The sequence below is a fragment of the Triturus cristatus genome, chromosome 2_1 (genome assembly GCF_964204655.1).
Source record: "Triturus cristatus chromosome 2_1, aTriCri1.1, whole genome shotgun sequence".
Classification (NCBI taxonomy): Eukaryota; Metazoa; Chordata; class Amphibia; order Caudata; family Salamandridae; genus Triturus; species Triturus cristatus.
Window position 1 is genome coordinate 1,148,487,021 of NC_140581.1, and position 27,986 is coordinate 1,148,515,006.

Here is a 27,986-nt window from a genome sequence, read left to right on the forward strand (position 1 = left end):
TTTGATTGGAAGACCCCGGTGACGCTGCACCTTTACAAAAGCTGGTTGCAAGATTGTGTTCTACTGACATTTGGTATTCTTACATGTTGCACTGTCTGATATAAGGTGGGAACACTGATTGTATAGACAGGTTGAGGTATGAAAGATGTGGGTGGGCCGCCCTTGCGAAACGGTATGTCCAGATGCCTGCATTGGTACTAATTGGGGGTTCCTGGGTGGCAGGTTTGAAGTGGATTCACACCCCCAGACTACCTTTTCTTTCTTAAGGTAACCAGTTCCTTTGTGTTGATGGGTTATTTCTTCATCAGCGTTTGGGTAGTACGTCTAGCTTCATGAGGACCGCTCGATTGATGTTCTATGGTTAATGGATGGGTCTTTTTTTTGAGTTGCGATATTGGGTTATTCTATGGGAGGGCTGAGGGGTGATGCCATGATTTGTCTTTTTACATGTGCAGCTGCATACATGGGCCAGGTTGTACTAATCGTTTGTTTCAGACAGGGTAATGGCTGATCACACTATACTCACTTGGAACGTGCAGGGTCTCCTTACACCATCTCGCAGGTGATGCAGTTTATTCCTACATTAAGCAACATAATATACGCATTGCCTCATTGCAGGAAACACACCTAAAGTTGAGGTGATCAGGCTACAGAGGAAGTTGAGGGGGAGAGTATATGCCACTGACTACTTTGTTTGCACGTGGGGCCCTGGTGTGGATCAGCCCGGGCACCCCGTTCATGGAGGAGAAGGTCCTTTTCGACAAGGACGGCAGATAGGTTTTTTTAAAGGTCGTTTGGATGGACGTATTGTATTACTGGGCAATGTATATGCCCCTAAAGTAGACCAAGGGCACTTTTTTAGATCGCGTTCTTTCGAACTGATGAAATGGTGCTACATCTATGGTTGATTGGGGGAGCTTGTAATAGTGTCTTGGACACAAGTTTGGACGGATCCTTCCCCCCTCTGCGGTGTACAGCTGCTTCAGCTAATTCAACGGTGCTAGGCGCCTGGGCGCAGGGATGGGACTTGGTTGATGTCTGGAGACATCGAAACCCTGTGGGCCTGGACAGTTTCCTATGTTCACTCTCTTTACTCCCATATGTGAAGGGCTCGGACTACTGAGATTGAACACATTCAGACCATAATCCGCACTTTGTCACACGGGCGTGGGAGGGTGTAACACCTGCCATATGTACATGGAGATTGCAACCGGCAATGCTAAAAGATCGATTCTTTCGGGAATCAATCGGTGAGGCCATTGATGATTATTTTTACTCTAAATGCGGGGTCTGCCTGTCCACCATGATTGAGTGGGATGCCATGAAGTCTACTATGCAGGGTAGGTGCTTGGCGGCCTTAGGAAGCATATCGTCTCAGAGCTTTTAACACTTGAAAAGCAGTTAATGACATTAGAATCCCAGGTAGTGACAGACACACCGGATTCAGCCTGGCTCTTGGAAGCGTGTAGGAATCATTTGGAGCTTCTTGAACGCCAACGGTGTCTCAATTTCGCGGCGCATTTGGCCTCGGTGCATGCTAAGGCCGTTAGATCTGGGCTTTTACAGGCTTGGCTGATCAAACAGGATAAAGCCACAGGGCCCATCACTGCACTTCAAAGGCCGGAAGGCAACATTAAATACACACAGCGCGAAATACATGGTGTACTGACCATGCACTTTACGAGACTATACTCATCAGTCTCGGCCGCATATTTTGAAGCGGCAAAAGCTCCTTTCTGGATGTTCTTCCATTTCCAACCCTCACTGCTGAACAACGCACGGAGATGGAGACCCCAATTTCATTAGAGGAAGTAAAGGTTACAATGCGTGCTCAGCCGACTGGTAGGGTTCCTGGCCGAGATGGCTTCCCCCACGAGTTTATAAAGCATTTGCTGATTCGTTGGGTCCCCACCTATTAAAGGTGTATACCGAAGCTTTGGAGGATGCCCCTCTCCTTGTCTCCCTGACAGAAGCGATGTTGATCACACTCCCGAAACCGGATAGGGACCCCACACTGACATGTGCCTACTGTCCTTTGGCACTGCTAAATGGGGACTATAAGATTTTGGTGGGGGTTTTGGCAGGCCGGTTGACGCTCCTCACCCTACATCTGGTTCATCCAGATTAAAATGGTTTTGTTCCGGCCCGTAATACCACCCTAAACATTCGCAGGCTTTTCAGAGTGATGCGTAGTAAGACGGCGAAGTAGCCTGCAGCGGGCTGTATGGTTTTGGACCTGGAGAAGGTCTTTATCTTTTCTTCGTTTAAACAGAAAACTTTATTTTGGAAAAAGAAATGCAACCAAGTATACACAATCAAATAAAGTAACAATGTTCAGATAGTGTGCCTATAAAAATGTTGATAGGTGAAAAAGAGAAGTGAGTATGGAAAATTATATTGATTTGAGACCAAACCTTAAACCATAATTGAGGAGTAAAAGAACAAGAAAAAAAGCATGTGGTATAAGTCAGCATGAGGAGCGTTGCATTACCAGCAATTTCGAGAAGATGTGGAATTACTTTTATCCTGGAGAATGTCTTCGACACCGTGGAGTGGCCTTACCTGTTTGCGGTGTTGCGACGCTTTGGATTTGGGCCATATTTCTTTAGTCTTGTCAAATTATTGTATGGAGCTGCTTCGGTACGCGTCCGTCTTAAAACTTTGTTCTTTGAGCCCCCCTTTCCCTATTGATTTTTTCCCTGGTCATGGAGCCTTTGCTATGGTCTTGCGAAGTACAGCTGCACAATGTGGTATAACTCTGGGCGAAGAGATACATGCTGTGTCTCTTTATGCAGACGATATCCTGCTTTATATTAGAGATCTACCGGGGATCCCCGGACATACTGAACATACTCAGACAATTGGCTGCGGTTTCGGGATTGGGCGTGAATTGGGTAAAATCCTGCTTGTTCCCCTTCACTCCTCAGGTGGATGACCCTCAATTGGTGGTAGATGGCGCACTGGTGGCGTGGCAGCCAATCATGTTCCGATACTTGGGAATTCAGATTTAACACACCGACCGGGACCTTCTGGACGGGAACCTTACTAGGACAATCATGGCTTTACGCTCGGAGATAGACTTTTGAAGACACTCATCCTTTCAGTTGCAGGTCGGGTGGTTCGGATTCAAATGGTAATGCTGCCCAGACTATTGTACTACTTTATCAATCTCCAGTTATATCTGCCAGCGTCGTTCTTTCGGCCTGTAGCGTGCATGATGAGAAACCTCATATGGCATAATAGGCGTGACAGGGTGGCTTTAGTTAAGCTGTACCTGCCGGTCACGCGTGGAGGATTGGCCTTGCCCAACTTTGAACACTATTACCTGGCATCCCAGATTTAGTGGATTGCGAAATGGGTAGCAGAATTACATCTCACGGATACGGCGGAAGGCACCCTTCCGTATACATTTGGGAGGATTCTTTTTATTTTTTACCCATGCACCAAATAGCATATACCTCCCCATGCCCTTACTGGTGCAAGTAGCCCAGAAATGTTTACGCTGAGCTTTACGTCGTACGAAACATGTCATATCCAATGCACCTATGCTTCCATTACTGGGGATGCCAGGGGAGGGGGGTAGGGTTTGTGTGGTGGATCATGCGGGTTGGGGGGATGCAAAAATATGCACTTTCTTTCCTGATTGATGAAGAGGGTATTCATCCTGGGCAGTTCCTGAGACACGCCGCTTGGATGGCGACACTGGGGTAATATGTTGCAAGAACTCCAGACGCATCTCCTAATACAATACATACACATGATGGGCACAGAGCGACATCTTACAAAATGGCTTGTAGAAGCAATACGTGAACACACCTTGACGAACTTAACACCACTGTGCGGTTAATAGGAGGCAGACTTGGCAAGACCGCACACACCTAAGAAATGGGACATGCTGTTGGAGGGCCCTAATAAGATCCCCAAGAATGCAAGGTTTAAATTAATTCAATTCTATATAATTCATAGGGCGTACTTAACCCCAGACAAGCTTGACAGATACTTTAATAGAATGGACGCTTGCTGTCCACATTGTACATAAGTAAATGCAGACCTCCTGCATATGCTCTGGTTGTGTCCCCGACTGCAAGAATATTGGCAGGATGTGATTCGGCTACTACACATAAGCACTGACAGGGAGCTACCGCATACTTGGTAGGCTTGTATTGTGGGGATATTTCCCAGAGATAAGAGAAACATATTAACTTCCCACTTCCTAGATCTGGGGCTGGTGGTGGTCAAGAGGCTTCTGTAGACCCCCCACCCTCCCCCCCCCCGCCCCCCCCAACTAAAGCTTGGACAAAATCAATGTTGAATTGTGCCAAAGAAGAAGCAGTTTCCCTAATAAAAGAGGATACACTTGGGTGGCACAAATATCCCATTTCGCCCGCTTGAGTACAATTCTGACGGCACTCCAGGTGGCTATAGCTCCGGAGGCCGCCCTCGGACAATCCTGGTGTGTGATTGCAGGATGCGTACATACTGTAATATGCCTGTCTATTGGAATACTCAAATATTTGCCACTAAGTATTCATTACTGGTCCATGGTGCTGCAGTTTACGACTCAAATGGGTCCATTGTGATCTACCATGTAGACATCCTTATGGTACTTTCAAATGTTTATTATATTGATGCGTAGCTCTCGCCCTCCCTCCCTCCTTTTATTTTCCTCTTTCTTCTTATTGGTTTATTGTCCTCAATTGAAGGTTATTTTATACAATAGTTTGATCGACAACCCTGAAGAAACGGCCAGGCTGCCCATAGTCACTGAGGGAAATGTAAGTGTAACGCAATTGTTTACGTCACCGGATCTTAATTCTGGTATTTCCTCAATATGTGAAAGGTATTTATGGAGATGATATAGCCTCCCTATATGGGGCTTCGTTTATTAGATTTTAATCCTATTACCATTTGGCCGATTTATTTGTATTTTTTAATTTATTGGCTGTATACGACCGGATTGTTGTAAATGCACACTGGGTACGACCACGTTGCAAGTGTTTGATTTATGTACATTACAAATATGAAACTCAACAAACAGATCAAACAAAAAAAACATTATCCGACATCTACTGCCGGCATCAACACCAGAAATGCAGCAAGGAAGGTGTGGAGGGTGGCTCCAAGACACACACGGAGACCCAAACAGCGACTCCTGAATATTAAATTGTGCTGCATAGCGACTTGCTGGCAGGAACGGCCTGGAGGCAACGAAGAGGTAGCATGGCCTAACAAAGCCGGGGCTAGAATGGCACTAATAAGCAGCCTGGGGGCCGGCGAAGTGCTCATGCTGAGGGCGTGCGTTGACGTGCACCCCATGGAAGAACTGAGCGCTGTGACCTGAGCGCTGTGCTGAGGCCCGGAGAGAGGCAGTGTCGGGAAGAGTGTGCGCTGCTGGGCACTGCTGTGGGCAGTGAGACGTGGGACGACAGCCTGCCAGGGTCGCCCGCTGACCGCCACGGACCGCAGCAGGAGGTAAGAGAGCTGCAGCAGACTGCTGCATGAAGGGCACCACAGCCCCTGGGGGGTACAGACTGACCAAGAGAGCGGCGCAACAAGAATGAAGACTTGGAAGCACAATTGCGCCACAACAACCTGCAGATCGTAGGAATACCAGAGTCCACCACAATGGCCTGAGTGGAAGACTACGTGGAAGAAATGCTTCGGGCTCTCTTTGGAGACCCACTATCACCCGTGTGCATCATAGAAAGAGCGCACAGAATGCTGGGCGCAAGACCACCGCCTGGCACGCCTGTCAGACCGACTGTCGCACGTCTTTTAAAATATAGAGACCGGTCCAGTGCTAAGGCTGGCAAAAGACCAGCAGAAGGTAGTTTATCAAGGAAACTCTGTATCATCCTATCAAGATTTCACCCTGGCGGTGCAGGCAGCCAGAAGGGAATTCTTGCCAGTCAAACGCCCAGAAAAACTGCACGTATTTCACGCTGGGAAAAAAGCATACTTCACAGACCCGAAGAGTGCAGCCAAGTACGTACGAGACCTTTGTCTGTCCAAACAGACACCCAGGCTCGACAGAGATGCTGAGGAAGTGGGCCGTGCTAGAGACAATGACTGACTAAGAATAGTATCACAGGTCCTGGGGGCACGGTTGCTCCCGGTCGCTCTACTATAACAGGAGGCAACCTACAGAACAGAGACTCTTCAACCCCCCAACCCCTCATCTTGTCTACTCATTAGGTAAACATGTTGATGCCGCTTTACTGGCAAAGAGGCACTCTCACTTCTTTGCACAAACTTGTCAAGCCACCCAGCTAACACTGGCAGGGACACGCCGGGCGTTCTGCGACCTCCCTCTCGGTGAGGATTCCCAATTTCCACTAGCCCATATATCTTGGTGGGTATGGAGGGGCATTGGGAGATACTATTCAGCCTGATAAGGGGGGCTGGAGTGGGAGGAAGTTATTGAGGTTGAAGGTTGCATGAGTTATCTATCTTTTTCTTCCCTTCCTTCTTTCCCAGCTGGCTTACGCTCCACCCGCTACTCTGCAAGAAGCATTCTTGATAGTGGGCAAGTACATGATGCTGAATGTCCAGATGCATGTAAGAATGGGATGACGAGATTGACATGTATCACATGGAATGTCCGGGTTTGAACAATAAGCGCAAATCGAGAATGGTTGCTGCATACTTAGACCGTCACAGGACAGACATCTGCTTCCTGCAGTAACGTCACCTCATAGAACACACGTGTTAACGCCAGCTGGCGGGTTGGATAGGGGAAAGGCATGTAGCATGTTACTACAAATGGGGGCGCGCCAGGCAATGAAGTCCAATAGACTGTAGGTAGTTTCAAAAAAAGTTCTTTATTTGTAATTTCATACAGAATTTCTATGGTAAGCAAAGTGCAGCCAACGCGTTTCATTCCCTCTAAGGGGAACTTTCATTCCCTCTAAGGGGAACTTCATCAGGGCTGAAAATGACATGTAAAATGACACAAAACAAAAATAAGGACATACATGAATAACAACCACAGTAAGTGTTACAAAAAGGCACAAGACAAACATAAACCCACAATTACTGCCACGGTGAGACTAAACATGTGACATTACGTACATTTAAAAAGGTATGACGGTAATGACCGTAATACTCGCAGCTTAAAAACACATTGATATGTACACAAAAACGAAAGGAAAAACCACACAGCAAAGCACATATAATCATGACAGAGTAATACCAAAGAGTACTCCGACTTAGTGAAATGATTTAGTAAATACATATGAAACGTGAACGGTGCATGAGGGGCATGTGAGGCATGTGCGTGCAATCATATGTACGAAAGACAAGTACCCAAGGCAGGGCACATCATGTGCCTCCAAGGTTACTGGATAGATGGCATTGCGTCAGTAGCAGGCTACCTATAGTGTAAGTGTACCATCTGAATTCTTCTATGGGTTTTGAGTAATTACAAATGCATAAGCGGAAAACGTGGTAAGCAATGCACACTTTAACTCAAGCACTGAACAAGAGGGTAGAAATATTGCACGGGGCTAAGTGTAACATACTGTGAATCCAAAGGCCTAACCAAAATGCAGGCAGTGTTATAAGGCAGATACCACCATAACATAGCCTTGTAAACCATAGCAAGTGCGTACCTTATAAGTTCTTCGGTTAGTTTTCAATAATGGACTTGTAAAGCAGGAAATGTTCTCCAGTGTATTGCGCTGGGAGCCCTCGGAGTACTTACAGGCATAGTAAAGCCTGCATGTTGCGACCTAATAAGTGTAAAGAACCAATGTAAAGCATAGACAATGAGAAGAGGAAATTTGATGCGAAAGCATTCCTTGAGTTGTGTAACTTCCCAGTCTGCCCTGTACCTCCAGAATTAAATATGAGACAGAGGTCATGCCTGTCCAATACCATATCACCTCCAATGCCTGAAGCACAGACAGTCACATACGTCTTAATGATGTGTAGGACTGAGGTCCCATTGCACATCCCAAATCAGGCCATAGCCTGTGCTAGGATCCTTGGTAGTTTAAACGCTAATGATCCCACACAAAGTACATTTAGCCTGGTCGCCATAGAGCATGTTTTAATAAGGCGCTATGCCACAACGCGCCCCTAAACCATATGGTTACATGGTCTATGCGGCTCATCTCTCCTCCATAACGAGCACATCAATTGGCATAAGACACTTCGTAGTGTATAGAACAACGTCCCAGAGGGCCCCTACAATCACATACGACCCAAATGCACGAATATAACATGAGAGGTCCAACAACCTGACAGACTAGAACCTGATGCATACACCAATCTAGTAACCAATGCGTCCCTGCTGCCTCCATACCATTGCGAAGGCGCAGGGCCCGCCCTCCCAGAAGTCTGATCATTCCACATCCCGATACATCTCATTTGATCTTCTTCACTATTTTGACATCAAAAGAGTGCCAAGACCAGATCCGCATTTTAAAATTATAGCCCCAATATCTCCCGTTACAACACCTTGTATGGCAGACAACCAGCCGGTTAGTTAAATGTGCACTATTTTATTAAAAAAGCGGCACCGCCGATACCATCAATACAACGCCACAGTGCCGTAAATATCAATTACCCTTAGGGTCAAGGAGTCTTAGTATAAACAGAAAAGCGCCCGTATTCTCCTTACCGCAAACGTGTCCGTCCGGTCCAACTCCAAAGTTGTAGTGCACACTGCACCAAACGTTCAAATACCCTATGCTCCACCCCCATAATCGTGTAACCCTATCAAGCTATGACCATGTCGGGAGGCTAAAGGTGATTAGTCCCCGCCCCTATAATGTGGTAGGTGAAGGCAAATTAAACTTTTTGAACCAGCCGAATAATCCAAAATGTGTCCACAAGAATAAACAGTACCACCCTCACAAACCAATCTCTTTTCCACACTGGCATAATGAGCACCCATTATTGTTATAAGCGCATGCGTAGTTTTAAGTGCAACACAATATAACCCTAACTCATCCATTAGACAAAAATAGGCAGAGTCCCATTAAATAATCGAGCAACTAAGTTGTTAACAACGCAGGACTACAGATCATGTTCAAACCCTGCATGTCTCCGTCAAGTGTCAACACTAGGCCTATTAAAATGAGAGCAAACGGAGGGCAACTGCACCGATATGACTCCCAAAATGCTTTGTTACGTAGTAGGTGGCTGAGGGTGTGTGCGAACCAGCAGCTGTACAAGTCACGATGGCCAAACACAAAGTGATGGTGACCATAGCCTTCAATCCATTATCAGCCCTAGTTTCATGTGTGGCAGACTGTCATTGTCCCTCGTGAGACAATATACAACCCCACCTATAAAGGGGATAGTGAGACGCCCAACCCAGTGTGCTTAATGCCTATTCTGCACATACCGAGCAGTGTCACGGGCAATGTAAAATACAACGTGGTCACCTAGGGGATATATCACAAACAGGTCATGTGTAGGTAGTGTTAAAAAACGAGTTCAAGGAAAATTAGTAGTGTACAAGTAACGTGGCCACAAGTCATAATGAGGTCCATTCGGTATTGAAAACGCATTGCTGCAAAGGACAAAAGTCACAGTTAGGGTATGTTAATACCACAATCCTACTGTTGTGCATGACAAGTGCAGGTGGTATATATGACCGGCCCAGAGTGTGTGTGTGTGTGGGGGGGGTGATATTAATATAAAAGCATCGATTAAATATAAGGAGAACTCCTGTCATAACAATCAAGATTCATATTATACAGTGTAAGAAGTGTTATGCAGGTTAAATATCAACAATGTGCACCCATACTATGTACAATTTCTCAAAGAGTACCTTCACATTATGAGCTCAGAGAGAAAGAAAGCATACAACAAAAGTAGGGTGTGTCCATTAGCGACCCTATTCAGAACGAGCATAAGGTTCTGCATTACAGTATTTAGCAGCTTCCCAAAAATAAATGCATCTCATTATCAGTATTAAACCCCTGATTGATGCTTCTCAGCTTGCAAATCCATTTTGGTTCCACGGCATCGATCATGTAGAAGGGGAAGACAGGGGTGTTGATAGGAAATTGCACCTGAGGAAGTGTTAAGCAAAATGGATTTGCAAGCTGAGAAGCATCAATCAGGGGTTCAATACTGATAACGAGATGCATTTCTTTTTGGGGAGCTGCTAAATACGGTGTATCCTTGTGGACACATTTTGGATTATTCCAAGATGGCTGCTTCAAAAACGTAAATTTGCCTTCACCTACCACATTATAGGGGCGGGGACTAATCACATCTAGCCTCCTGACGTGGTCATAACTTGATAGCATTACATGATTATGGGGGCGGAGTATAGGGCATCTGAACGTTTGGTGCAGCGCGCACTACAACTTTGGAGTCGGACCGGACGGACGCGTTTGCGGTCAGGAGAATACAGGGGCTTTTCTGTTTATACTAAGACTCCTTGACCCTAAGGGTAATTGATATTTACGGCACTGTGGCGTTGTTTTGATGTTAGCGGCGGCGCTGCTTTTTAATAAAATAGTGCACATATAACTAACAAACTGGTTGTCCGCCATACAGTGTGTTGTAACGGGAGATATTGGGGCTATAATGTTAGAATGCGGATATGGTCTTGGTACTCTTGTGATGACAAAATAGTGTAGGAGATTAAATGAGCTGTATCAGAATGTGGAATGATCAGACTTCTGGGAGGGCGTGCACCTTCACAATGGTATGGAGGCAGCAGGGACGAGTTGGTTACAAGATTGGTGTATGCATCAGGTTCTAGTCTGTCGGGTTCTTGGACCTCATGTTATATTCATGCATTTGGGTCTTACGTTATTGTAGGGTCCCTCTTGGACGTTGTTCTATACACTACTAAGTGTCTTATGCCAATTGATGTGCTTGTTATGGAGGAGAGTTGCGCCGCATAGACCATGTAACCATATGGTTTGGGGGCACGTCATGGCATAGCGCCTTACTTAAAACGTGCTCTAGGGCGACCAGGCTTCATGTACTTTGTGTGGGATTATTAGCGTTTAAACTACCAAGGATCCTAGCACAGGCTATGGCCTGATTTGGGATGTGCAATGGGCCCTCAGCCTTACACATCATTTAGACGTATGCGACTCTCTATGCTTCAGGCATTGGCGGCAACATGGTATTGGACAGGCACAACCTCTTCTTATATTTTAGTTCTGGAGGTAGAGGGCAGACTGGGAAGTTGCGCGACTCAAGGAATGCTTTCGCATCGACTAGCCTCTTCACATTGTCCATGGTTTACATCGGTTCTTTACACTTATTAGGTCGCAACATGCAGGCATCACTATGCCTGTAAGTACTCCGAGGTCTCTCAGCGCAATACACTGGAGAAAATTTCCTGCACTACAAGTCCATTACTGAAAACTAACCGAAGAACTTATAAGGTACGCACTTGCTATGGTTTACAAGACTATCTTATGGTGGTATCTGCTTTATAACACTGCCTGCATTTAGGTTAGGCCTTTTACACTTATATTTCTACCCTCTTGTTCAGTACTTGAGTGAAAGTGTGCATTGCTTACCACGTTTGCCACTTATGCATTTGTAATTACTCAAAACCCGTAGAAGAATTCAGATGGTACACATACACTATGGGTTGCCTGCTACGGACACAATGCCATGTATCCAGTCACCTTGGAGGGACATGATGTGCCCTGCCTTGGGTACTTGTCCTTCGTACATATGATGGCACGCACATGCCTCTCATGCACCATTCGCGATTCATATGTATTTACTAAATCATCTCCCTTACTAAGTGGGAGTACTCTTTGGTATCACTCTGTCATGATTATATGTGCTTTGCTGTGTGGTTTTCCTCTAGTTTTTATTGTGTACATAATAAATGTGTCTCTAAGCTTCGAGTATTCTGGTCATACCTTTATTAATGTACGTAATGTATTGTGTTTAGTCTCACCGTGGTAGTAATTGTGGGTTTATGTTTGAGTCTTGTACCTTTTTGTAACACTTACTGTGGTTGTTATTCATTTATGTCCTTATTTTTGATTTGTGTGATTTCACATGTCATTTTCTGCCCTGATGAAGTTCCCCTAGAGGGAATGAAACGCGTTGGCTGAGCTTTGCTTACCATAGAAATTCCATATGAAATTACAAATAAAGAACTTTTTTTTGATACTACCTACAGTCTATTGGACTTCATTGCCTGGCGCACCCCCATTTGAAGTAATCTATTTTGGTTCTGGAGCACAGAGGGGTCACGCAACGACTGGTGCTGGGGAGTTTTGCGCAGGAACAAGATTTATTGGAACTAGCGCGAGGTGCAGAGCTAGGAGTCCGCCGTTGAAATCTTGGACATTGGCATGTAGCATGTTATTCAAACTATGCATGAGGGGTGGGCATACTTATAAGGAAGGGATTACACCGTCAACTCCCCTTCAACCCTATGGGAAGCATTTAAGGCCATAACAAGGGGAGAATGCATCGCCAAGCAGGCCGGCGTACTGCGCTCAATTCGGGGAGAACCCAAGCGAGTAGAATGTGAAAAACAAGCTTTGGAACTCGACCTTTTTTAATACCAAAAGTGAGGCCTCACGAAGTAAAATCAGGGGAAAATAAGCGAGTTGAAGGAGGCAGCGCCCTTAAACTCACTTCCTCAGAAGGGAGACTAGAGCCTTGAAGTATGGCAAGGGAGACTGGGCAGGTGGGAGACTGGCAGGACTCCTCAGGAAGCCATGGGCTAGCGACTACATCGTAGAGCTACGTACCTCCAGAGACGCACTGGTGGTGGGGCAGGCGGCTGTCCAGGCTGAAATGGTCTTTTTTGTACTCATCCCTATACAGCACTCAACAAAGGACTAGGGGAATTTTTTGATTCTATACTACTGCTACGGTTGGAGGACAGACATGGAGCCTACCTGGATGAGGCGTTCACGGAGTAGGAAGTGGTCAAAATCCTTCAGGCTCTGCCAGGCAACAAGACTCTGGGCCTCAACGGTCTATTAGCTGCCTTCTAAGAGGAATATGCGACACTATTTGCCCCACACACACCTCAAATATGTATGAGGAATCTCTGGAACACGGGTCACCCCCGTCACTGCGGGAGGCCCTCAAAATCACAATCCTGTAACCAAATAAAGACTATCAGATATGTGACTCATACAGGCCGCTATCCATGATCAACCTTGACAATAAGAAACTTGCCAAGGTCATAGGAGCTCGGCTTCTTCCACTGCTGCCTTCGGTACTGCGGACGGAACAATGCGGCTTCGTTCCGGGCAGGTCTACCAAGCACAATCTACGCACGCTCTTTGCCACAATGCAGGAAGTGGACTCACGTTGCAACCTGCTGCTCCCCTTCCACTTAACTCCAGCATCAGGCGAAGATCACGTTACAGCATAATCTCACTGGCATTGGCCGGGCAACAGCCCAGAGCCTCCTGGGAAACCCTAACACTACCCTTTGAGCAGGCTGGCTTTGCCACGCCAGACTTGGACCTATACTACACTGCTGTACACAGGCACAATTTGGATTCCACTGGGTGTACCCAACACAGTTCATGGCACACACTACACCCGAACATGATCAGGAAACACCATACCCATTACACATGGTCCTATACAGGGGCACAGTCCAGGCTGTGCTCACTCCATGGGAGGGGAGGAGGGGGGAGAGCAGAGAGCGGCTAACCCACGAAGAAGTAGTATGGGGCATGTGGTGAGAGGAGATATGCTGGCACGAGTTAGCAGGGAGAAGGAAGACTGAGGGACAGAAGGTGGGAGACAATGAGCAAAGGAAGGAATAAAGGAAGGGGAGTTAAGGAATAAAGGAATGGAAGACAAGGAACGGAGGAAGGAATAAGGGAACGAGAGACAAGGAACAAGGAAGGAATGAAAGAATAGGAGACAAGGAACGAGGAAGGAATAAGGGAACGGGAGACAAGGAACAAGGAAGGAATAAAGGATTCGGATACAAACGGGGACGGAATAAAAGAATGGTAGGACGAAGAAAGAAATAAAGAGTGACTGTGTGCGTGAGAGAAATATTAAGAAAGGAGCTGCGAAAGAAAGTCAACTACGAACAGGAGGAGCAGAAAGTATGGAGGAGAAGGAGGCAAAAGAGGAGAGAAGAGATGGAGGGTGGGGTTTGCAAGATAGAGGCGAGATGATGAACCGAGAGGGAAGAAAAACAAGCGCTCGCCATTGCGTGAAGGCAGCCGCTGTTTATTTTTGCATCGGTGAAAGCGCGATGCAAAAATAAACACGCGGCGCCCAGTCTCCTTTTGGGACAGCCCATCCGGACTGGATCTCATGGCTTGTTTATATAACACGCCTCCTTGAGATAAGAAATTGCTTCACGAAAGCCGGGAATGCAGGCGATCCAGTCCAGATGGGCCGGACCAAAAGGCGAAAGGGAGGCAACGCAAACACCTCATTTCCAATGGCAGGCCACGGTTTAGCATAAACGGTGACGCCAGCCAATGGAAATGAGGGGCGGGCTTCAAGCCTTTTTTTCTGAAACCCCTCTCTCGCCAGCGAGCAGCGCATGAGTTGCAATGCTAGGTGAGACCTAAAAAGCAATAGTGTGTTGCAAAAAGATAAGGAATAACAAAGATGAGGTAGAACACATACTTGGTCCACGCTCCAAGAAAGAAAGGGAAGCCTACAGGAGCTAAGCAGTCGAAAGATTTCAAACAACCGTGACAATATAAACTAATGGCAGGCAGTTGGCAGGTTTTAAGCCCACTGAATAGTAAACAAAACATCTCGCAACACAGAGAAAGCGCTGTGCAGGCGAGACCTGTAAACTAGATCCCACGTAAACTGAGAAGGCAAAAGACGCATATTTTGGCCACAATGTAGACATGTGTGATTAACAGAGATGCTAGACTGGTCAGTTTAATGTGCTAGACGAGTTAAATGCCAAACGGATTGTTTAAATTGAGGTTCTTTATGTGCCACAGCCTGGCTGGTTCCTGTAAAACATTCACTGTTCCCCCATCTTTAAACTACTCTTGTCAGCCGACATCAAATTGTCAGTATATTCAGGAGAATTTCACAACTTATTGAAACTACTTAAGTCAATTATAGGAGGCTTTTCCAATGATCAATTGATTCTCAATTCCAATTCTGCTCACTAACAATTAGCCAAATCGTGAGCTTGTGAGGAAGCAAACATTCACAGAGTAATGTTATCTAATTAGGAACCCTACTATGAGCCATTCCCTGGCCAACAAAATAAAACAAGCATTGGCAAAGCCAATAGGTCTCTCCTATGGGAGATATATTTCCTATGCAAAAGTTGTTTTAGACATTTATACGGCAGTGTGACCTCTGCAGGTCATTACACAGCAGATAATGGGTTAAAATGGAGTACATCCCACCCGTTTTAAATAGTTACAATTTTCCAGAGGCAAGGGTACAAATATACCACCGGTGTCTGGAATTACTGAGGTCTGTTATTATACGGAGCCCATCCCATAACAATCCGCAGTGATTGTTATTACACACCATGCCAGAAGGGCACCCCCGACCTCACGCCCATGACCTGGTCTATACAGCCATTTTGTGAACTTCCCTCTTCTACATGCTCTGCTTCGCCTCCCACCCACAGCTAAAAAAAGAGAACACTAAGATCTTCGTCTTTTATAACAAATAGACCTCATGATGTTTTTTTAACAATTTTGTGTGGAATCAATAAAAAAAGTAATAGTGGCGTGTGCAGCACACTGAGTGGATCTGCACCAGTCCGAGGTGTAGCGCCCACGGAGCATGAACTACAAGGTGGTGTAGAGAAGCATGACTCTGGAGTTAAGGATCTGTTCCACGTGTACCTTTCCCTCCACGTAAAAGTGAGGTTGACACTAAGAAAGACAATTCATCCTCCCTGGGTTTGCACAATTCAAATAATTAAACATAGATCCATAAATACAAAAGTCTTAAATATAATGTGCTGAAGGGTTTATATTCTTTAGCATCAACGGAATCTTTTTTTCTTCCTGTCTCGAGCCTACCAAAATGGCATTTTTGGCCAACCAGTGGGATATCAATCTCTTGTCACTTAACTGCATGGCAGAGGAATGCAAAAACAACTGCCCAGAAATAACTAACCAAAAAAAACAAAAAACTTATTTTTAAAAATCGATCTTGGGTGGCTTAACAAGCTCCATTCACTCAAATTTGAAATGTGAAAATTACAGAAATTGCAATTAAAAATGTTCAGCTTTGAGCTGAATTTTGCAGAACTCTTAATCCATGTTTTGCCTGAGGGATTTTAGGTGAACTCCAGACTCTGCAGACTAGAACAAGATAAGAGGAGACTGAATTAACTTTAAAAGAATAAAACATAGTTTACACATTGACTTGTGCATCATTCGTACAGTACTTCGCCATGATTTGATCTTCTGGCTGTACATCCAACACTGCGGCTGGTGCATTAAACTACTGGCATATGTTAGTGAGGTGGTCAATCTGTAAAAAACCAAGAACTCTCGTCAGAAGGCAGCTTGCACCAGCCCATTTCTCCTGCTAGCGCTGCCTAAAACAGAACCAACTACTACCCATGAGGGGGAGAGGAGCTGGCATAATGACCAGAGCTGCTGACTTCAGAGCTGGGTAACCAGGTTCGAGTCTCGGTGTGGGCTCAACATCCCGAGATTCAGGACAAACCACCTAACGTCCCCGTAACTGAATGTGTCTTTAACTGGTGCTCATTAAAAGCAACAGTGTCGATGTTTAAGGGCCGATGCTGAGAACCAAAAACCACCGTCTCAAATTAAGCACTGTTAGTGGGTTTGAGGCCTGCACCCGACAGGATACACGCACAATCACTGTACTAGTTTCCCAGATAGAAACAATTAACAGTGCAATAAAGAAAATGGGCTTTGAGTTTTTAAAACAAGCATTGATAAAGCCTATCGGTATCAGTTACACAAGAGCTATTGGCTTTGCCAATGCCCTTTAGCCATGTTGTAGAGCAGCATGGCTGTGCAGCATGGCTAAAACGAAAGTTATCAAGCGCTATGATGCAGCCAGCACTGGGTTATAGCACTTTCTATTTTCGGTTGGAAGGGCAAGCAAGGGCAGGAGGTGTCTATGGGCAAGCAAGAACGGAGGGGTCGAGGAGTGGGGGCGTAGGGGACAGCAACATGGAGGAATGATGGGTGGAAGGGGAAAACAGCAACACGTACAAAAAAAATAGTATGTCATTCAAATAACACTTCAATCAAAGCGCAATCAGTGAACCGACCGACACCAATTAAATGTAATCAATCTATGCTTGGTTCCTGCACCACAGAAATGAAAGTAAGTGACGCATGGCCTCTGCTGAGCATTTAGAATGCAGTAAAGCAGAGTGACAGACTCGAATAAAGGGGTAAGCAATGGATGGGTTTCCAGCCCTATGTTGTGTACAACAGAGTCTCGCTGGAGAGAACGCACATTCATGCGCTGCTGGAGGCTCCGCCCTAAAAAGACACTATGCTAAACTATTTCCAACAACTGTTGAAGTTGCTATTTTTGTGCACTCTATACATGTGGAGGCCAGACATCGACCAGCCCTGAATCAGGTAAAGTAGGTCGTACTGCACAAAAACATGAATTACGGCTTTGTTGGTTTAAAATTGAGTTGCACAGAAACTATGATTGGACTTTCTCTATCGGACAAGAAACTTAACATCCAAGGAATTGCAACAATAAAGTACTTATGAAGAGAAAACAAGCAATATGAAAGATGGAAATAAAAATTAACTCATTCTTTTCACAGAGAAGAATAGGAATACGTGGCAGAATTCAAAGACATAAATTCCCCAAATACGCTGGCACAAAACACGTCACAAGGACAGCAGTGAAAAAGAGCCAACAAAAAAACAGCAATAAAGGAAAAAGAAAAGACCAACTTGCTTTACAATCAATGAATGCGCATTACGGATTATGTTTATCGCATGTTCCAATGACTTAAATGCATAAAACTGACAAGGATTCTTCACGAACTAACACACAAACTCTTTCCTACCTGTTAGTATCCCAGATAATTACGTTTCCATCAAATCCTGATGTTACCAACAGCCTTGTATTTGTATCATATTCAATATTTTTCACCCAGCTCGTGTGGCCATGCAAAGTACACACTTTTGTGTTTAGTTTCCGCAGATCCCAAAGTGCAATAGTAGTGTCATCAGAACAGGTTGCAAACAGTCTGTTGTCGAGAAACCTAAAAAATTTACAATTTCAAAATTAAGTACAAGCAAAATAGAACATACATAAACATGAAGAACACATTCTCTGACCAGAATTCCTCCAAAAGTTAGAAGATCAACTACTGTTTGATTCTGCAAGCTGGGCCTCAGCTTCAAATGATCAAACATTTGGGCTTGGAATATTACTTGAAAGAATGTTTTTTTTCAGAATGTAGAGAAAAGTTACTTTTTTTAATACTCTAAAACCAAGTATACAACAGTGACAGCTGCAATAAATGACACAATTAGAGGGAAGCAAAATACAGCCAAAGATCGTACTAAACAGAACATGCTAACATCGGCACTGGGTGGCAGGTGCGCATGTGGGATGGTTTTCCTCCATTTATGTCGCAAGCAGTTGAGCTATGAATCTACTCATTGTAGCTAACCCTGTACATATTAAACCTAAGGATCACAGGCACAAGATGAGCTTTTAATTTTTCGATCATTTTAAAATGCAATATACAAATCCCATACAATATTAGAGAGTGTAGGCTTTTGTACAATCCCAAAAGCCACTGGTTGGCGACATTTTTAGATCTTGGTTTTGGATATATAGATATATATATATCTCTTGCAACCACTGGATTTCTACAAACCAGTCTCTTATTTCTTGGCTTCGTCGAGTGGAGTATTCATCTCTCCCCTAATTCTATTGACCGTTTTGATGTAACCTTCCACTAAAGTGCTTGCGCTGAACAGCATGAGGAACTATTTTGAGTACGCGTCTCTCTGCTGGCTCCTCAACTCCTTCCACTCTAGTGACAACTTATGATTTCTACCCCCAACCCTCCCTCATTCCACTGTGAATCACACTCATTCTTTCTGCATCCCTCACTTCTTCCCTCCCACTTTCCTGTGTGTGAAGCTCCTTGTTATTCCCAGCCACACCACCCTCTTTCGTCCATACGGTTTGTTGTGCCCCATTTTCTCTGTATGTATTCCACACTGCTTCCAAAAACGTTCTCTTCCCCTGCATCTATCCCACTGTTCACTGTTGTAACCCAGACTTCTCAAACGAACATATCCAGAGCGAGTGGTAGATCTCCAGCTGCCTGTAAGTAGCTCTCCTGTGTCCAGTCCAGCCTACTAAATTAGAAGCTTCTCAATGACTGAATATATGCATATCAAAATTGAAAGATGTGTATTAGAGACCCAAATGTGTGCATTTTCAGACCTGATGAGCTGATGTTTGAATTTCCCAAATTTATTTAAAACTGATTTGAGTGATGAATCATGTGGCTTTTGAGAGCTTTATTTATAATTACTACCTTGGTGCCAGGGGCATTTATGGTATTGCAGTTATGCATTACCAATGTAAAGGCATTCCAAAGCATTTTAGTTTCCATTGCTACTGTCAATCCTGCCTGAAGCACTCAAGTTATCACATCTTATAAATTTACATCTCGTGGCCACTGACGTAATCTTGTCTAATGTGGTCACTAGTACAACACTAATATTAGTAGCTTGGGTTGATTTTTATTAATCGTTAAGGAGCTCTTATTACAGAAAAGATTGGAGATCCCTGCTCTAACCCCTCCCTCTTTCCTTATCTTTTACTTTGAGGACTTTGTTGGTGACAAGAGCCAGCCTGCCTCAATGTGTGTCATCATAGAAGTGTAGCCCTACGTTAAACATCCTGGGAAAAAATGTAAGAGCCACAAGCCAGTTAATGTTGTTAATAGAAAGGGGATAACGTTTACAATGATTACCAACACTGATTGTGAAGCTAGGTCTGGAGCAATCGCTGGCATGCACCAAAACATTTTTACCAGGAGTCTCAGGAATGTCCACTGCTACTGGTGAAAAGTGGCTATTAAAGATGGTGTGGCATCACGCTCCAATTTCTACTCACCAGTTTAACAATATGACAGCTGCTTGAGGTCTAAATCGGAGATTTTGTAAAGTTGCCCCTACATTTTAGTTGCAGTTCATATTCAAATGGCATTAATACGAAGGTGCCATTTATTTAGATTAACCACCTTTCACTTTTCTTGTTCTCTTAGGTCCAGCCTGACAGTTGCATAGGTTCTGCTTGTTGTAGGGATCCATGAGCTGGCCACCAGGCAAGATCGAGTGCAGGCAGCATTGTCAATAAATTACCTCACCGCCTCTCACTTTCAGCCTCTTGCCCCTTTGCAGGTGCTGACGGGCTCCCAATGCAGCAGGGTAAGTAGGAAGAAAAGAAGGGTTCAAAACGGAGGTTATTCACGGAATTGTTAAAGAGAAGCCCCGAGCCCATCTGTTATGCTTTGTGTCTCTGGAAGTCTTTCGCACCAATCCGGATGTAACTTTGCACCGACTGACCTCCGACAGGTAAGAGCATCATTTGTTCAAAACTTTCGGATCAGTCATCAAACTGCCAGTATCAGCCATTTAGTGAAGTATTTACAATCAAGCTGTGAAATGGGGGAGCTGCGAAGTAATAACGTTGCCATTATCGGCTGGTATATATATCTGTATACACATCAGTACAGCATGCATAAAACGTGGTGTCTCTTTAATGCACGCAACCTTTTGTGATGCTTTAGACCAATAATGACCTGCACAAGTTGTGCTATTGAATGAATGCAGCCTCCTTTCTGAAACACAACAGTGCCTCTGGGGCGAGGAGTGGTGACATTTTCTCCTGTTTGCAATGACTCCAGCTTTAGTTTCCTGTATTAATGCGGCTGTGGTTTAGCAGTAGGATATTAACTAGTAAGTGTTATAAAAATGAAATCACACCAGTTACCTTTGCACTGTGCAATTCCCACAGGAGTGTGGCAATCTGTAAAATGGCTTAAGAGTTAATTTGCCGTGTAAGGAGATGTAGGAAATCCATTTTGAAATCCATACACTAACCAAAGCATGGGTAAAATAATATTTTGGATGTCGGATTGTCTACCCTAAAATAAGATTGATACTCGTACTCATCCATTAATCTTGTACTCATGTGGAAACCCTAAGGTTTGGGCGATTCTCGTTTCAAATGTCCTTTCCAGCCTGCTCTCCAGTCACAGCTTTTGCACTTTGATGTCCCTCACAGCTGCTTAGTCTCCAGCCTGGCGCACCCACAACAGAGGCACGAAGAGGTGGGTGAACTTTCTGCACCAGACGGTCATCCACCCAACTGAACGTGTGATCAAGGACCATCTCTCCTTCAGAAAGCAACTCAAGACCTGGCTATTCGAGCAGTAGCGGACCCCATCCCCCCAGCGCCTTGAGACCCTTCCGGGTGAGTAGCGCGCTTTACAAATGCATTGATTGATTGATTGATTTAAAGACTGAGCTTCATCTAAAAGGCCAATTCACCTTAAACACAATCTTCAGTTCCACCCCTACAGTCTACCAATGGGCAGTGCTTTAGCGAGTCTGATCAACAGCCTTCTAGCTAACACAACTTCAGTGATTTGCTAAAGGGAGCCTTTTCAATATATTTCCCACCCCAGTGTCTACACTGTGAGGGGAACTGCTTTCTCCTGGTCAAATCAGAGGCAGCTCAAATGAATCCCACTTTTGCTTCGTAATTAATACTGTGAGCAAACACATTTGCTCCAGATCTCCAGAATCTGAATTTCAATGTTTGCATTATTTACCCATATATGTTCTCAAATTGCTATTATCCAGAGGTTACTGCTTCTTTTGAGCACAGCCTAAACCTCTTGATATTTCCCTATACATATGCCAGTCATTTTTTGATTCCAACTCCTGGGCTGATCAGCTGACCTGGCTAGACGCTGGTGTAGGAGTAGCGTAGCAGCGGACATACTGCCCGATTATAGTGCTTATCAAAAATAACTAATACAACACTATCTTCACATGCAAATAATATTTCCTTCTACGGTCTTTAACCCTCAAATTGTATGCTATCCCAAAAACCATTAACCTTTACTTAAAACTTCTGGATTGAAGCTACTATTCGTTTTTCTTTCAAATGGACTCCTCACTCAGAAAACACCCTTCTCCGAGTCACACTCATATTTGCCTTTATCACTATTAAATTTCCGCAAACTACTCACAACTAACTTCATAGATCACAACCTTTCGTTCTTTGCCAGATATTTCTTCAACCTAACAATAGCTAATCCCCTCTAGGTCATGGATTACTCAGCATCCATCTGCATGAGTTCATATAACCCACGACTAATGATCACACCTAAATACTATCAATTCAATCCACCACAAAGAAACTGGAGTGAATGCATGGATTGGTTTGCTAGAGCGTACAAGACTAATACAAATAGACCGCAATAACCAATAACATTGGACTAACCCCTAACCTTGGGTTCCGGAGCAACAAGATGCCCAGTGTAAAGTGCTTCAACGCCTTGTCAGGAGTAGAAAAGCTCTAAATAAATGCAATCCAGCACAAGCTGGCGGGGAGAGAAATTGTGAGCTTAGAGTGGACTTGCAGCCTGCCCATTGGTTACCATTGGTTGGCTTTATTGTTACGCTTATTTGTTTGCTTCTTATTTGATGACTTGACCTCCTCTTCTTGTGTTCTACCCTCTCCTGGAGCATAGCGTCCTTACATTTTGCTTTGCTGACTTGCATCCTTCTACTGCTCACAATGAATACATACTTTTTAGGTCTCACCTCAGACAACACATGCACTGATGCTTGAAAGATATTTTGCTTACTTACAGAGTGCTTAAAATCCGCCCATTGCTTATCACTGGTTGGTTTCACTGTCACTCACATTTGCTTGCTTTTACTAAGTGGGCCTGTGCAGCATTAGTTTCATGCGTTTGTTCCTCCAGGGCCTTCAGTACTTGTGTTTTTTATACTGCTCCCTTAATCGGGCACTACTATTTAATTTTCATCAACGCACTGGACTAGAGTCTGTATCTTTTCCAGTAGTCTCCCCCATGTGCTAGTACTCTTTGGGCCCCCACACCCTACCCTTCATGTTGCTTCATGCTCTGTGTTCCTTGGCCCATCCTGCTGTCCATGTTGTTGAATTCCCCCCTCCCGCTGACCGTGTTGTTGCATTCCCCTCTCCAACTGTCCATGTGGTTGCTTACCCCCTCCCGCTGTCCATGTGGTTACTAACCCCCTCCCGCTGTCCATGTGGTTACTTACCCCCTCCCGCTGTCCATGTGGTTACTTACCCCCTCCCGCTGTCCATGTGGTTACTTACCCCCTCCCGCTGTCCATGTGGTTACCTACCCCCTCCCGCTGTCCATGTGGTTACTTACTCCCTCACGTTGGCCATGTGGTTGTCTGCCCTCTCCCGTTGTCCATGTTGTTGACTGCCCCTTTCCACTGTCCGTGTTGTTCTTTGCCCCATGCCGCTGTCTTGGTTGTTGCTTGCCTTGTGCCCCTATCCGTGTTGTTGCTTGCCCTCTTCTACAATCCGCGTTGTTGCTTGACCACCCTCCACTGTCCGTGTTGATCTCCCTCCCAACCCCTATCACTCAACCCACTGTCCGTGTTGTTGCTTGCTCTTCCTGCTGTCCGTGTTTATGCCTGTATCCCCATTGTCTAGAAAGCGCTTTACTTTTTTTTTATTTACATAGCGCCTAATATGTAAACTGTACTTACATACAAGGTGCTATGTAAAGCGCTGGATGCTGGTGTGACTATGGTGCTGAGAAGACTGGTGCCTACGGGGCTGTGTATTCGTAGTTGAGACCAGAGTATAGATGGGTGGGTGGGTGGGGGGGGGGGGGGGGGGGGGGGGGGGGGGGCGGGGGGGTCGGGGGGTGCTGAAACCCCCCATATTCACATGGAGCGAATGGGAGGAGGGAGTGGTGATTGCACTGTTGTACTGACCTGGCTTAAGCCACAAGGAGGTAGAGAGGTACTCGCATGCACAGGCTCACTAGCGGGTGGGGATGCATGAGACTTGCCACGTCTAGTCGAGCACCAATCACCGGGAACACTGCTCCTGCTACAAACATCCAACTCTGAATCACCGTCATAATTATGAAACAATTAATTAGGCCCCTTCAAAAGAATAAAGTGCCACGGCGTGCTAGATAACAGAATTAGAAAATGCCTTTTTATGCTAGCTTTGCTACCCAGCGAACAGCACATTCATAACACTGGGTAGGTCCAGCAACTAGCCATGACCAGGCAAAGCTACCGGTTTTGCAAGCAATCATGCTTGCTGTCGGGAGTGCAGACTTATTGATATCTATTCTGCACTCCCTTAAGTGTCACCAAAGGGCTCGGCATAGCAGATATACAGTTCCTCACACAATAGTTCCCTTCTGATCATTATTGAGAGTCCCGCGGCAGAGACGTTTTAAGGCATGGGCAAAGTAGGCTCTGGCCCAAGGTACCCACCTTTCTAGGGGCCACATCATTAAGCTTTGAGGACAGTCCCAGACATCGGCATAACTCCTCCCTCTTTCCTTATCTTTTACTTTGAGGACTTTGTTGGTGACAAGAGCCAGCCTGCCTCAATGTGTGTCATCATAGAAGTGTGGCCCTACGTTAAACATCCTGGGAAAAAATGTAAGAGCCAAAAGCAAGTTAATGTTGTTAATAGAAAGGGGATAACGTTTACAATGATTACCAACACGGATTGTGAAGCTAGGTCTGGAGCAATCGCTGGCATGCACCAAAACATTTTTACCAGGAGTCTCAGGAATGTCCACTGCTACTGGTGAAGAGTGGCTATTCAAGATGGTGTGGCATCACGCTCCAATTTCTACTCACCAGTTTAACAATATGACAGCTGCTTGAGGGAGTGGAGTGGTGATTGCACTGTTGTACTGACCTGGCTTAAGCCACAAGGAGGTAGAGAGGTACTCGCATGCACAGGCTCACTAGCGGGTGGGGACGCATGAGACTTGCCACGACTAGTCGAGCACCAATCACCGGGAACACTGCTCCTGCTACAAACATCCAACTCTGAATCACCGTCATAATTATGAAACAATTAATTAGGCCCCTTCAAAAGAATAAAGTGCCACGGCGTGCTAGATAACAGAATTAGAAAATGCCTTTTTATGCTAGCTTTGCTACCCAGCGAACAGCACATTCATAACACTGGGTAGGTCCAGCAACTAGCCATGACCAGGCAAAGCTACCGGTTTTGCAAGCAATCATGCTTGCTGTCGGGAGTGCAGACTTATTGATATCTATTCTGCACTCCCTTAAGTGTCACCAAAGGGCTCGGCATAGCAGATATACAGTTCCTCACACAATAGTTCCCTTCTGATCATTATTGAGAGTCCCGCGGCAGAGACGTTTTAAGGCATGGGCAAAGTAGGCTCTGGCCCAAGGTACCCACCTTTCTAGGGGCCACATCATTAAGCTTTGAGGACAGTCCCAGACATCGGCATAACGTAACAAGCATTTGCAATGCAATAGGTCTTGCATTTACGAGAGTTTAAGCTATTAGCATTGTAAATGACAGTGCCTTTTATTTATGTTTTAAAAACCCCAAAAATAAAAGCCATGGTAATTTACAATGCCAATAGCTCAAACTCGCGAAAATGCGAGACCTATTGTATTGCAAATGCTTGTTATTACAGCTAGCACGTGTTATCATATGCAAATGTTCTGTTTACACCCATGTTTTCCAAATAGCCCGCAGACCAAGAAGCCTTGCAAAAGGAATGTAGCACTGTACAAATAGGAGATTTACTCTAATATCTTTAGGGTAAAAGGCACAGATCAGGCAAGGTCTTGCCCATGTATAGATCTCAGCATTTCGATGTGTTCCAGTAGCCTAAACAAGGGACAAGGGAGAAGGGGGGGTGGGGGGAGCAGGTGTGTATGTGTGGGAGGGGGTGGGGTGGGGTCTCACAACATTTAGCAAAGACAATAGGTCTCGCCTATGCAAGAGCCATGTTGTACAACAGTGCGGCTGCTGTTCAACATGGCTGAAAGTTAGTGGCATTGAGGAGGATGGCGTGCAGTGGCGTAGAATGGAACGATAAAGAATGGAGTAGAATGGCATTGAGTGCCATGTATTGGAGTGGCAGAATGGAGTCCTGTACAGTGGTGTAGCATACAGTGGACTGGTGTAGAGTGCATGGGCATAGAGTGTTGCAGAGTATAGTGGCATAGAGTAAATCAGCATAGAATTTAGCAGCGTACAATGCAGCATTGTAGAATGCAGTGGTGTAGGCAGAGTGCAGCGGGGCAGAGTGTAGCAGGCAAATAAAAGTGCCTCAGTGCTTTGGCATAGAATGCAGTAGTGCAAAGTTGGGTGGTGTTGAGTAGAGTGGCATAGAGTGCAGTGTCGGAGTACAGTAATGCAGAGTAGAGTGCAGTAATGCAGAGTAGAGTGCAGTGTAATAGGGTAGGGTGCAGGATAGAGTGCAGTGGTGCAGGGTAGAGTGGTGCAGAGTAGAGTGCAGTGGCCTACAGCACAGTGGTGCAAAGTAGAGTGCAGTAGCGTACAGCAAAGTGGTGCAGACTAGAGTGCAGTGATGCACAGTACTGTGGCACACAAAGTGCAGTTGCGTACAGCACAGTGGTGTAGAGTAGCGGGCAGTGGCATAGACGGCAGTAGCGTAGAGTACAGTGGTGCAGAGTAGAGTGCAGTGGCAGAGTAAAGCGGTGCAGAGTAGAGTGCAGTGGCATAGAGTACAATGGTGCAGAGTAGAGTGCAGTGGCATAGAGTACAATGGTGCAGAGTGGAGGGGTGAAGAGTAGCTTGTTTCAGAGTGGTGATATGATGAGTAGAGTGCAGTGGCTTGGAGTGCCACAGATTAGAGTGGTGTAGAGTGCACCGGCATAGAGTAGAGTCGAGTGCCTCACAGGCATAGAATGCAGTCGTGCGAAGTAGGGTGGTGTTGAGTAGAGTGGCAGAGAGTACAGTGGTGTTGAGTGCAGTGGCATAGAGTACAATGGTGCAGGGTAGAGTGCAGCGGCACAGAGTAGAGTGGTGCAGAAGGCATTAGAGGGCTGTGGCATAGAGTAGATGGTTTCGGAGTGGTGCAGGGTAGAGTGCAGTGACAGAGTGCAATGACATGGAGTAAATATGTGTAGAGTGCAGTGGTGCAGAGCAGATTAGAGTGGTGTATAGTATATTGGCGTAGAGTGCAGGGGTTTAAAGTGGACTTTTGCAGAGTAGAGTGCATTGGCATAGTGTATTGGCATAAAGTGCAGTGTTGCTGAGTGGAGTTGTGCAGAGTAGAGTGCAGTGGCCTAGATTGGTGTAGTGTAGAGGTAAATAATGCAGTGGTCTAGGGTAGAGTGCATTGGCATAGAGTAGAAGTAGAGTGGTGCAGAGTAGAGACACATGGACTGGAGTAGAGTGTAGTAGCGTGGACTGGTGCGTAGTAGATTGCAGCAGTATGGAGTGGTGTAGAGTCGAGTAGTCATGGTGGTGTAGCACATTGCCATTATAGAAAACACATTTTCAACTTAAATGGCCATTACATTTGCACAGACATACAGTTTTACTATTAAAACTGTACAGCACACAATGTGTGGAAATGGCATCACATAGTGAATTGATTTGTTTTGATCATATTAAAGTATGTTTTCAACACACTGCAGAATTAACAAAACAAAGTGCTTTATTTGTGCCTTCCTAATTCTGATATAGTCTGAAATATTTGCAGTGAATTTAAATGTTGTTGTATGGTAGAAAAAAAATACCTTTCCTACCCCCAGTATCCAGCAAGATTGTCACAAAAATACTCTTACTTTGAAGTCAGAGAAAGAATAGTAAACGCCAAGCTCCCTCAGAAGACTGAGTCTGGCATTTGACCTCGGTCTTTGAGTACACGGCAAATATGGCAAGATTTACAGGCCAGTTTACAGAAATGAGCACTCGTGGAAGAATACAAGGAGAGGTAGTATGAAAAAGCTTTACTCCTTGGGAGAGACAAACTCACAGCCTAAAACAAATAAAGCCAGCAAACA

The 27,986-nt window shown here is 45.2% G+C and overlaps 1 protein-coding gene across 1 annotated transcript in view; it reads right to left on the reverse strand.

The window, feature by feature from the left end:
• DCAF10 (DDB1 and CUL4 associated factor 10) overlaps positions 1–27,986 on the reverse strand; it is a 160,029-nt gene that overhangs the window by 62,920 nt on the left and 69,123 nt on the right. The window contains exon 3 of the mRNA XM_085636584.1: positions 17,948–18,145. Within this exon, the coding sequence (XP_085492710.1) occupies positions 17,948–18,145 (198 nt within the window). The remainder of the gene's footprint in view (positions 1–17,947; positions 18,146–27,986) is intronic.